The sequence below is a fragment of the Sander lucioperca genome, chromosome 7 (genome assembly GCF_008315115.2).
Source record: "Sander lucioperca isolate FBNREF2018 chromosome 7, SLUC_FBN_1.2, whole genome shotgun sequence".
In the NCBI taxonomy this organism is placed as follows: Eukaryota; Metazoa; Chordata; class Actinopteri; order Perciformes; family Percidae; genus Sander; species Sander lucioperca.
This window is the reverse complement of record NC_050179.1, coordinates 31846040-31859337: the sequence shown is the minus strand read 5'-3', so window position 1 is coordinate 31859337 and position 13298 is coordinate 31846040. Positions and strand designations below refer to the sequence as shown.

Here is a 13298-nt window from a genome sequence, read left to right as displayed (position 1 = left end):
AATTATCCTTAATTTGTTTAATTATATTAAGTTGCAAGTGTTTGCTAACTAGTGTAATGACTCCCCTACTTCTTCTAGACCCCACACTATAAACACATATCCAACCCATCCTCCACACAATTTTTCAGATTCCACACTCCACAGAGTGGAGACCACATCATGTTTGCTGCACATCAGTATAACTCGTTCGCCGACAAATCACACCATTAAGTCTATGAATGCCATCGCCTTTTGGGGGTATCCAAATGTCTTAATTCAATCCTTGGCATCTATTCTGAGTTTGAAGTTTCTTCTAACAGTCCGTGAATTTGTCGCGCTTCATCTGTGTAGCCCTGGAGAAGTCTTATTTTGTTATTCTGCTATGTCAGCTTGCCCTTATTTCTCGTTTCACGCAGTACCAGGTCTCTATCCGAAGATCTCAGAAACCTCGCCAGAATGGGTCTGTCTCCAGCCCTAGGCTGCTGGTCAGCAGTTCTATGTGCACGTTCAATCTCTCATTCTCCTTCAATCTCCAGCAATTCCCGAATCAGCTCCCCCAAAAACTTTACTGCATCTCTTCCTTCTTTGCCCTTGGGAATGACCACAAAACTATTAGTGCGTCGGGATAGATCTTCAAAATCTTAATTTTTTTCTTATAGCATATCCACCTCACTCTTACTCTCTTGCTGCTGGATTATCCCGTTTTTCTTCTCAGCTGTCCCGAGACTTTCCACGCGATTCTTAACTGCATCCATTCTGGTGATGAGGGTGGAGAGTTTTGACTCCATTGAAACGATGGAGTGGAAAATTTCCTTCAGACGCTCCAGATCGGCCTAAATCTTCTCCAGTGCTGCAAATATTTTACCAATATCTGCCGGCGTCACAATAACAGCCTGTTGCACATCTGCTTCAGCAGCAGCGCCATCTTGGCCCATCACAGCCGCAACTCCGCCGGGGTGCAAATGCTTCTTAATAACTCCAAGGTAGTTTACTACATCAAAGTTATTTTTATTATACCGTACATCCATGTACATGTCCGTTTTTGGCTGTGGTGTCAGTGAGCCTTAGCAGTTCTATTTCTGACTGCAGCAGAAAGCTCCACTGCACTTGAGCTTCACAAATGATCAGGGAAATGTAGCTTGTGTTGACACTACCACACTACTTGATCAATGAAAGCGCTATTTGATTCACAAAACAGCATCGGGACATTGACCCATGCCTAGTTTTTAGTATGCATGTATATTTTATGTTACTGTGTATGTATATATAGTATATTTATACTATGTATACATTTAATTCACTATGTAAATCAAGCATCTTGGCCACAAAAAAATCCCTTGAGGGTGAATAAAGTTCTCTCTTGTCTCATCTTATCCTAAGAGAGTATGCAGTTACCTGCTGAATGGGACTTTGGGCTTGGAACAGGATGCGCCGCCCCAGCAGCTCAGCAAAGATGCAGCCCACAGACCAAATATCGATGGAGTTGGAGTAATGGCGGCTCCCCATGAGGATCTCAGGAGCTCGGTAATACTGTGTAACCACTTCCTGAGTCATGTGTCGTGACTCATCTAACTCCTCCACTCGGGCCAGGCCAAAATCACAGATCTGAAAGACAGTCATTCAGAGGTTACTACAACTGTTATAATCGTTTGTCTTCTTTTTACCGCTCACAGCTTTATTCTGACAACCGTTTTTACTTAGTAAGTACGCACGTCTCCCCTGCTCAAATGGAAACAACCACTGTTTGTGTTGCTCATAGGGCACAATGTTACATCATAGTAGCAAAGTGTACAGTGTTTCCCACACACAGACTATACCTTGGCTTTATTTTGTGCAATTTAGAGTGCCCATTCAAAATATGTCTGTTTGAAACAGGCTGATTACTTGGCCTGTTGTATGGGGCCATTATTGTAACAAAACTATTTTCAAATGTGTGTCAAGAGTTGTGCAAATGTATCTCAATCCTTGTGTGTGTAATCAAATTTGTAAATTTGTAAAATAATCTCTAAATGCGTACTGAGATCTGTGAATGTGTACATGAGTCTGTATTCACTTGCAAGTCGGCAGTAGCACCCAGTAGACCGGGCAAGACTGCCCTGTAAACAAGTAAACAGAGGAGCTGCGATTTCTAGCACTATTACATTTACATTTCTCAACTGACTTCAATGTGTTGTTTTTATTTTCAATAGTTTATGATCTACATGGAGTAGAAAAAAAAGTTTTGTCTCCAGTTAATTAGAATCGCGATAGTTTGCCTATAATCGCTTATAGACACAACACTGTAACACACACTCCTATCATGAGTGTCTAACAGCTCCGATGAAGCCAATGTGGTAAAGGTATAACATGTCCATGCAGCTGAGGAATGTCACGCTTAAAATCACTGGGTGCTACTGCCATCTGGTGGTATGTAGGCTATATTGCTACTGAAGTACAGTGCAAGCAGATTTTTCTTCAAACACGGGAACCTTAGAAACATCTGTACGACCTGATATTTATTTAGACTCTTTTTCTCCTATCGACGTTCCCCAAATAACTTTAACAATTTCTTTATCTAAGCCATATACCTCTCTTAGACCCCATCCCAACTAGGTTAATTAAAGAAGTTGAACTCTTAGTTACCACTTCTTTACTAGATATGATCAATATGTAACACAGTCGTTTAAAGTAGCTGTAATTAAACCTCTTCTTAAAAAGCCCACTCTTGATCCAGGGGTTTTAGCCAACTATAGACCTAAATGTACATTACATGTCATTTAGGCAACGCTTTTTCCAAAGCCACTTCAGATAAGTGTATTCCACCAAGAAGGTATGAACTCCGAACAACAAGAATCAAGTGCAAGCACAGATCTAATTTTCCCTTTCTCTCCAAGATCCTTGAGTTGGTAGTCGCTAATCAGTTGTGTGACTTTCTACATAAAAATAGTTTATTTGAGGATTTTTAGTCAGGAGTATCATTGCACAGAGACTGCAACGGTGAACATTACAAATCACCTTCTAATTGCTTCAGACAAAGGACTTGTCTTATTAGCTCTTAGTGCTGCAGTCAACACTTTTGCCCATCACATCCTATTACAGAGACTGGTATTAAATTGGCATTAAAGAAACCGCATTAAACTGAAAGTCCTATTTATCAGATTGATCCCAGTTTGTTTATGTTAACGATACGTCCTCCCTGTACTATAAGTTAGTAATGGTGTTCCACAAGGCTCTGTGCTTTGACCAATTGTATTCACCCTATATACAGTATATACTTCCTTTAGGCAATATTATTAGGAAGCACTCCATAAACTTTCATTGTTATGCAGATGATACCCAATTATAGCTATCGACCAAGCCACAAGTAATCAATCAGTTAGTTAAACTTCAAGCATGCATTAAGTACATAAAAACCTGGATGACCTACAATTTACTGATGCTAAACTCAGACAAAACTGAAGTAATTGTACTTGGCCCCAAACACTTTCCAAAGCTCATTATCTCAAGATATAGCTACTCTAGATGGCATTGTCCTGGCCTCCAGCACCACTGAAAGAAATCTCACAGATATGTCCATAAATTCAACATAAAACAAAGGACTGCCTTATTTTACCTGCGTAACATTGCAAAAATCAGGCCTGTCTTGTCACAAAAAGATGAAGCAAAACTATTCAATGCAGTTGTTACTTTGAGGCTGGATTATCCAAATTCCTTATTATTAGGTTGCTCCAATAAGTCCCTTAAAATTGTCCAGTTAATCCAATATGCTGCGGCACGTGTACTAACAAAAACTAGGAAAAGAGATAATTCTTCTCCGGTATTAGTTTCTCTGCATTGGATCACTGTAAAATCTAGACCTAAATTTAAAATCCTTCTCCTCACCTACAAAGCTCTTCATGGTTATACACCATCATATCTTAAAAAGATCATAATACCCTATTACTCAAAAAAAAATTGGACATTAAAAAAATTGAGCAGAAGTACGTAGGAAGGCGGAGCCAGGCTAGCTTATAGTTGGGGCTGGCCCAGTTTTGCCTTGGAACAGCCCTTATATATGCTGCTATAGGTTTAGACTGCCAGGGGGCGTCCTATAATACACTGAGCTCCTCTCTCCTCCTCTCTCTCTACATCTGTCTGTATTCATGTTTAATTAACGCATGTTACTAACTTAGCTTCTTCACCGGATAACTTGTGCTTTCTCACCTGGCAAATTTGCTTCGATTGTGGTAGCACCTGGATCGTGGCTGCTCTGCGGCCCTTCTTGACGTCTCGACTAGTTTTTCTGCATCTTTTTGAGACAGTATATGCCTAATTAAAAAGGGGCCAAGTACAATAACTTCATATCCTTAATGCATGTTTAAAGTTCACCTAACTGATTGGTTTCTTCTGGCTTGATCGATAGATATAGTTGGGTAGCATCTGCATAACAGTAAACATTTATGGGGTGTTTCCTAATTATATTGCCTAGAGGAAGCATATATAAAGGTGAATAGAATAATTTCAAGCACAGAGCCTTGTGGAACACCATCAGCTTCAGCGTGTATGGAGGATTCATCGTTAACATGAATAAACTGAAATCAATCTGACAAACAGAACTTAAGCCAGCTTGAAGCAGTTCCTTTAATGCCAATTAAATGTTGCAGTCTCTGTAATAGGATGTGATAGTGATGAATAGTGTTGAATGCAGCACTAAGATCTAATAAGACAAGTATAGAGACAAGTCCTTTGCCTGAAGCAATTAGAAGGCCATTTGTAATTTTTACCAGTGCTGTGCTGTAATGCACAGGCATATTACAGATATGGCAGACTTTACAGAGGTTTCTGTTATTGTGATGTTGTCCTCAGGTTGGATGTGGATTTTGATATGTTCAGTTGACATGAAAAAGGGTAGCCACATAGCCTGTTCCACACACCTTGAGCACACAGTTGCTGTTGACCAGGAGGTTGCCAGGCTTGATGTCTCGGTGCAGAATGCCAGCAGAATGAAGGTATTTAAGTCCTGGTGGTGGTGATGATGAGGAGGAAGACACAACGATATATAATATTACATCAGATATCAGATATTATAATCCTATTTTCAAGTTTTTTTAAACCATTACTAATACTGGCTTACCAGCACTTATTCAATGGTTGAATGAGTATGCTGACGTCTCTTACACAGGAGTTCAAACTGGTGTTTGCTCATATATATGTAATATATAACTGTTAATCAATGCATATCAATGCAAATTTGTTATTTGTGATATTGGGTTATGATAAAATTGACTATACAGTCACGTAATTCTGTCTAGGTTTAAGCTGTTAACACTGTCTAATTTATAGACTGGGAAATTAGCTTTATTTATACAACACATTTCAGCAACAAGGCAATTCAAAGTGCTTTACATTAAAGATATAATATGTATTAAAGCTGCAAGCAGTGATGTACGGGCCCTCGCACCTCTCCGTGCATTAGGGTTACCGACGGGACACCGGTCCACGTGGCCGTGCATTTGCGCGACTGTCAGACACTGCGCGCACAAGTTAGACTTCATTTTTTGCTTGGAGTGTGCGCCATTGGAAGTGGTGTATTGTAAATGTACCAAGTATAGGGGGTAGTGCAAACTAACCCTAACCTCACACAAGAGTCTACGAGAAACGGTTTGTGAGTTGTAAAAGTGGCTAAATGATGGGGTGTGGGGCAGACCATCAGCAATAAAAAAGGAACTCTGCTGAGCGCAATGATACCTCACTAAAGAGTCTACGTCAAAATGGCCATGAAGTATGAAAGGGGAGTGGCTAACGCCTAGGGAGTGTGGCAAATCATCACCAAAGAAAAATGAACTCTCTGCTGAGTTCAATGATATCTCACAGACAACGTTCATGAGTTATGAAAGTGGACATGGCAAAAGTATAGGGGCATGGCTATAGTATAGGGGGCAGCTTAATAGAACTCAACAGTGTGGTTCCGGAAGTAAAAATCCCATTGATTTTCTCCATAAGGATTTCAATTATCAGCCATAATGTCTAAACCATCCGAGGTAGACTGACCACGAGCTACGGGGTTGTGAAATAAAAGTTTCTGCTCCTGTAAAAGCTAGAAGTCCGTATGAAATCAACCTTGTTTTAAAAAAAACATGTTTTATTTGCGATCTTATTGAGAAATACTAAGCATAACAACGACATCTCTGATTGGTCCGACTCACTGTTACCATGGAAATGTTTACCGTACCACCAAAACCGCGAACGTTTACCACTGAAGTCTATGATAGTTTCTGTACACTGTCTTGTACCTTTGCCTTTTTTGCCGTTTTCCAAATGTTTTTTTGCGCCAAATAAAATGTTTTATGGTCATGATTCCTTTTGTAGCTGGTTAGTTTGGTTCCAGACTTAAAACTCTTTATATACTGTAAGCAATATTTGAAACGTCAATGGAACAATTGAATGGGGAAAAACACTTCCGGAACCAGAGCCGTTAAAAGTGGTCACTGTTGAGCTCTATATCAAGTGGAGACCACACATTGTAAGTTTCATATAAATCTGATGATGTTTGTCATATAAGGCTGACTTCCTGTTGCCAGCAGGTGGCGCTATGACTATGAGTCAAAATTAACATGTAGATGTCCTCAGGCCTGGAGCCATGTCAATCATGAGAAATTTCGGGCAGATTGGACAACGTACACTGGAGTTACAACAGCTTCTTGTTTTATGGCGAAAAGCACAAAATGGCAGCCACAGTAGTAACTGTGTTAACTTAGTAACTTTTCATCGTTAAGGTCTTAAGATTGCACACACTTTGAAGTCGATTGTGCTAATTGTGCCAACAACAGCAACAGAAAAGAAAGAATTAGAATTGGGAAGTCATGTGACCGAATGCAAAAGACACTTGGACAAAGGGCTCTGTGTTGTACTGATGTATTTACCCTTTTACAGATACCTAGCCAGTAGGGGTGTGACGAGATACCCAGCTCATGAGACGAGACGAGACACGAGATTGAGTTCACAAAATGAAAAATGAGCACTGAAAGGTTTTGCCACAAACTCAAATGTCTTCTCTCCTGTATAACTAACAGTTACACTGTTACTTATTCCATATGTAAGGTGGAGAGATAGTCTCTTCACTCAGAGAACCAAGGTTTCAATATAAGTAAGCATTTTCTGGCAGTAGTTGAGACCAAATGTTTTGTACTTGAATTTGTCATTTTACAGTAGACAGAGAGAAATAAAGCTTATTTTACTATTGTTTCACAGTGATTACATTCTAAAGCACAAAACAATTACCATCAAACACTCAACAGATGATTTTTGTGAAGACAGATGCTCTTTTCTCCTCCTCTGCATTTTATTAATTGCAGCACTAAACAAGGAAGTAGGCTACTCTAGTATCGATTTATGACCATTATAGGACGAACGGATAACATTTCTCTTTGTTTAATATCATTAAAAGTAAAGTTAGGTTTTGCTGTCTGCTTCCCGATTCAGTTTAACAGAGTGGTCTGCGCGAGACAGCGCCACAGTGAACTGCACGCTGCGGACACGTGTGTCCCGGCCAAGAGAGAGAGAGGAAGAGAGGGAGAAAGAGAGCTGTACTCTAACGTTCTAACGCTGGGTTTGGCAGCTTTTATCTTCCGCTATCGCTCTGAAAACGTAAACTCTGAGTCAACTTTGAAGAAGCTAATCTAGATGCTAATTTCAAGGCTGTTACTCTGCACTTGTGTACTGATATGGCAAGACACTTTTTACCTTGACGAGAAATCTTGTCACACCTCTACTAGCAAGAGATATTTGTGTTTAGCCTGGAGGAGAAACATTGTGAAAGCTAAAGATGTCTAAAAACAGAAAATCTGCGGCCTGTGCAGATATTAAGAAGCATATGCATCCCGGCAGAACAGACGTGACGGGCCAAGATGGCGCTGCTGCGACGCCCAGAGAAGATGTGCAACAGACTAATGATGTCGGCAGACTTTGATAAAATATCTGCAGCACTAGAGAAGATTGCAGCCATCGTCTTGATGGAGTCAAAATTTTCCACCCTAATCGACACAATGGATGCTGTTGAGAATCTCATGGAAAGTATTGAGGCTGCTGAGAAGGAAAGATGGGATAATCCAGCTGCTATGCTTTGAGAAGAAATTGAAGATTTTGAAAATAGATCCTGACCCAATAACATCTGTTTTGTGGGCATTACCAAGGGTAAAAAAGGAGGAGAGGAGTAAAGTTTTTGGGGAGCTGAATCAGGAATTGCTGGAGATAGAGGGACAATGTGAGATTGAACATGCACATAGAACTGCCGGCCAGCAGCCTGGGGCCGGAGACAGACCCAGAACCATTCTGGCGAGGTTTCTGAGATGTTTAAATAGAGAGCTGGTACTGCGTGAAGCGAGATATAAGGGCAAGCTGACCTGGCAGAATAACATCATAATGCTATTTCCAGACTTCTCTAGGGCTACAAAGATAAAGTGTGACAAATTCAAGAGGTGTAAGAAAAAGCTTCATAAGCGAGAGGTGAGATTCCGAATCCTTTATCCTGCCAAGCTCAAAATAGACGCCAAGGAGGGAGTTAAGACATTTGAATGCCCTTGAAAGGCGATGGCATTCATAGATAATATGGAGTGATTTGTCTGCACTGGAGTTATATTTATGTGCAGCCTTGCGTAAACGTGGGATTTGCTATTATGTACTTTTCCCATGTGATTGCATTAGACATACAAGTTAAATTAAAAAATATGAATCGATTTTTGGAATTCTATGAATCAATTTTGAATCGGTAGAGCTTGAATCGCGATTCAAATGTGAATTGATTTTTTTGCACACCCCTACTGGGAAATCCCATCAAGAGGAGGAAGGTTATGTCCAGTCTTAAAAGAAACAAACATGATGTGGTATTATTGCAAGAAACGCATAGGTCGAGTGGAATCTAAAAAACTTTGTGGAGGATGGGTTGGATATTTGTTTCATAGTGTGGGGTGTAGCAGAAGTAGGGGGGTCGTTACACTGATTAGCAAGCACTTGCAATATAAATGTAACAAATTAAGGATAATTTTGTTATCATTCTGGCTGAAATACAAGGGCAAGAACTCATTCTGGTTAAAAACTATGCACCTAATATCAGGCATGTTTTTATAGATTTAGAAAGGAAATTACAAGCTGTAGGAAACCACAATGTAGTTCAAGGAAAGGGTTGATAGTGGATCCAGTTCTGGACTACAGTGGGGCTCTCTCACATTACAGAGGATGATATTTGGAGGATTTTGAACCCAGGTGGAAGAGACTATAATTTGTTTTCATCAGTGCACATGATATAGTCTAGGATAGATTAATGTCCAAATCACTGGCTTCCTCTGCTATAGGATGTGTGATAGGATATATCGTAATCTCTGATCATGCATGGGTCCGCCTAGAACTGTTGCATCAAAGTAAGAGAAGGTGCTCCTATAGGTGGCGCCTTAACTTAACTTAAGCCAGAAAATATAGAGTGGATTAGGTCTGAGCTAAAAGAGTACTTGGCGTTAAATTGGTCCTAAGTGTCATCTTCAGGGGTGGCATGGGAGGCTTTGATCAGGGGGCGCATTATACAAAATGCTTAATTTCATAAGAGGAATAGTGCTAAAGCACTGTTACAACTAGAAAGTAAAATTAAACATGCTGAAACAGAGATTAAATGAAGAATGTTACAGGATGGTCTGAGAAACCTGACACAATTAAAATACAGATAAAATACTATTCTATCTCAGTAGGTTGAATTAACTTTATTCAGGGCAAGACTAAATGCTTTTGAATCAGGAGACAAAGCACGAAAATTACTCGCTAGATACAAAAAACAGAGGGAATCAGCTTCTACTATTTCTGCAGTTAGATCCAATTCTGGAGATGTTTTTACAGCAACTGTAGACATTAACAATAACTGCAACTGAACTGGCTCCTCTTCTGTTTAGAGGTATATAAAGAGGCACTGGAGAAGGGCACAGTGCCACCAACATTTAGGCAGGTTTTGATAACTTTGGTTCCAAAAAAAGGTAAAGACCCAGGAGACTAAGAATCACCGCCAGATTTCCTTAATGCAGTTAAGTTTGGGCAAATAGATTAAATAAGGTTATACTTTTTTAATTCATCCTGATCAGGTGGGGGTTAAATCAAGGGTGTAGCTTGTCAGAGAATATTAGGCATCTCAATAATAATGCATGGTCTGTAGCTGATAGACAATCCACAATAGCTGTTCAGTTCAGTTAACCCTTTGGGGTCTGAGGGTGTTTTAAAGTGCCCATATTATGAAAAAAACACTTTTTCTGGGATTTGGGGTGTTATGTTGTGTCTCTGGTGCTTCCACACTCATACAAACTACAAACAAAAATCCACCCATGCTGTTTAGAGTGAGATACAGTTTCTGAATGTGTCCTGCCTTCAGTCTCTAGGTGAGCTGTTCAAAATCGGCACGTCACAAGCCGAAACGAGCAGGCTAACCGCAACATTAGCTCGTAGCGTTAGCGTTAGCATGCTAACGCTAATGCTAACGCTAGCATGCTACCTCGTTCTCAATAGCAAAGCACTGCTACAACACACACAAGTTCACCATAATCTACAAAAGAACTACTTACATGTGCGCCCTCATTTAGAAGTCTCCCAGCTAATCCTGCCTTGTAACTGACCGAAGTTGTAGAAACAGCCTTTCTTTTACTGTCTATGGAGTTAGCTAGCTGACATGATCTACATCTGAGCTACTGGGCATGTGCAAGTGTAATCAAAGATAGTACAGAAGAAGAAGAAGAAGAAAAGAGGTCTCACTCTGTAGCTAAAACAGAGACCAGCTGAAAAGAGGATCTGCAGCAGTGAGAGAGAGCGGTGCAGTACAACAAAAATATGGTGTTTTTTGAAAATTAAACCATCTAAACCTATTCTGGTACAACCTTAAAATACAATTATGAACCTAAAAATGAGCATAATATGGCTGCTTTAAGAAACAGAGATGATTTTGGCATGTTCTGATATTGTTGTCAATTTAAAAAAAATCTAAGCTGCACCATGACTTTTTTTCTATTCAGCAGTTCAGCTACAATAATATCTAAGTAGAATGTATTTCATGATTGTACTTTTTTTTTTAAAAATTACTGGTAAATAAACACGTTGTAAAAAGTAGTTTTAGATGTTTGCTGGAATTTGTGAAAAAGCATGACATTGTGACAAACTGTTTTGGCCACTTGAGATGATTGTGTGAAATCTGGTAGGTATGTAACAAGCTCAACCACTTTCATCTGCTCCACTGTTTAATACAACTAATTTGCCACCTTAAAAAGTATGCCTGTTGTTGAGTTGGCAGAGGGAGTGGTAATTGCTCTGTTCACTGAATATGCAAAAAGGCTGTTTGCAGTTTAGCAGCAGGTTAAATGGGACTACAGAGAGCTTACAGCAGCCTATTCAACTATATTGTTCAGGTAGACAAATAATTGATTGATTGATTGTATATGACCACTCAAATATAAAAATATGAAACAGTTCTCTGTGTCATACATTAAAATACATAAATAGTCAGGGATGACACAATAAAGCCCAAAGACTTATTTCCATTGTGGTCCCTATAAGGGGGAGAGGACAGGAGGCAGCAGATCACACATCAATCATTCATCATACATTAAACAAATTCATCCATGTTATACAAAAAAAATGAACAATAAAAATAGGTAATGACTATGATTGGCACCTAAGCCATACTTTCAAACCCTGTTTAAAACTGTCTATGCTTCTTACTGTCTTGAGTGTATCAGGTAACCGGTTTCAAAGGGTAGTTCCAGTATAAAGAAAAGACTGTTTGTCCAGATTAGTGTAGATCTGGGGGGTACAAAATCTGAGCTACCCCTAGTGGAGTACCTGTGAACTTCATTTACTCTATTAAAATAAGAAAGCTCAGTTCCCAGGGCAGGATATTTCCCTGAGCTATACTGAGTATATAGAAGAATAAATAACGCAAACATGGCGATGAGTCTTTTGCGTGCAAATTAAGTAGTCATGTGGATTTACAGCTCCAGCAGAGAGGATGGTTTGTTCACACCAGTAGCTAAATTTACAAAAACTTTTGAAATTTCAAGCTTCTCTTTCTTAACATTTTTGGATTATAGGGTAAATTGGTCGAAGTCAAAAGCGGTACCCTTAACAGCTCAGTGCCCTGTAACAGCCTTCCAATAAGATGCATTTCAGTGGCCCAAGCAAAAAAAGGGAAAATGGGGACAGTACTTGAGCTTTCCGGAGGGCTCCTAAGAAGCTTTGTGCTGGGGGGGAGACGTGTATGATAGTCTCATGATATGGTCATTTGTACATATCTTTATTTGATTTATATTTTATTTTCTATTTTATGATTTTGTTGTTTTTCTTGATTTTCGTCTGGGTGGGTTATGATGACGAGGGGAGGGAGGGGATATGTTCGTGTTGCAAATAGTTTGTTTTGTGTGTTGTGTTAAAAATAAAAATAAATGTTAATAATAAAAAAGAAAGGATTAGAATTAGAGAATAAAATATTATTATTCATTGCATATTGATCAGTCCGGGTAAAAAACAATGAGTTCAATCAGGGTTTCTGCAGGTTTCACCAAGTCAGATTTAAGACTTTTTCAAGACCATTATGAATGAAATTTAAGACCTTTATCACAACATTAACTAAGCCCTAAATTCAGTTTTAATCAAGCCCAGTATCGCTAAACTTGTACTGTACTTCCCCAAAGCTGAAGAATAAAATCCGTTTTATGTCTGTGGTACAATCTGAAAGAGACTCACACCAATAACACGAAAGCTGATTGGATGTTGGTCTCATTTGTAGTTGAAATACAACAAAATTATATTTGGACTAGCGAAAGAAAGAACTACAACACCACGGAATAAATAAATAAAAAGAGCATTAGAGCTAGCGTTACATGGACGTAGGAAAATTAAGACCTGTTTAAAATTATTTAAGACCTACACAATACTTGAGCGAATTTAAGACTTTTTAAGGCCTAAAATTTTGACTTTTTAAGACCTCAGAACATGAGCTCTTGATTATAAAACTAAATCAAATCTACAGGATTTCTTATTGTCATACAATCCAGGATTGTAGCCCCCTTCATGCTACACAAACAAAACATGTATATATATATTCAAAAAAATCTATACCATTAATTAATTGTAACGGTTTATTTTTACATTGTAATTGTTTAGCGAGAGTTATGTGCTGCTCTAACTTCCCCACGGAAGCACTTAAATGCTCAATGCTGAAAATACTAACATTCATTTAACTTAGCTTACACCTTTCACTTCCTCTAAAATATATATCTGCACATTTCTTATGGACATCTAATGAACTGAACTTGAAACAATGTAACAGTAAAAAGATGATC

General features: G+C 39.1%; 1 protein-coding gene across 5 annotated transcripts in view; it reads right to left on the bottom strand.

Moving 5' to 3' along the window:
• The window catches only part of nlk2 (nemo-like kinase, type 2), a 97089-nt gene that overhangs the window by 56932 nt on the left and 26859 nt on the right, over positions 1–13298 (bottom strand). For all 5 annotated transcript variants that reach the window (XM_031312051.2, XM_036003356.1, XM_031312054.2 and 2 more), the window contains exons 6-7: positions 4872–4957; positions 1375–1584 (exon numbers count right to left, since the gene is read on the bottom strand). In XM_031312051.2, the coding sequence (XP_031167911.1) occupies positions 1375–1584; positions 4872–4957 (296 nt within the window). The remainder of the gene's footprint in view (positions 1–1374; positions 1585–4871; positions 4958–13298) is intronic.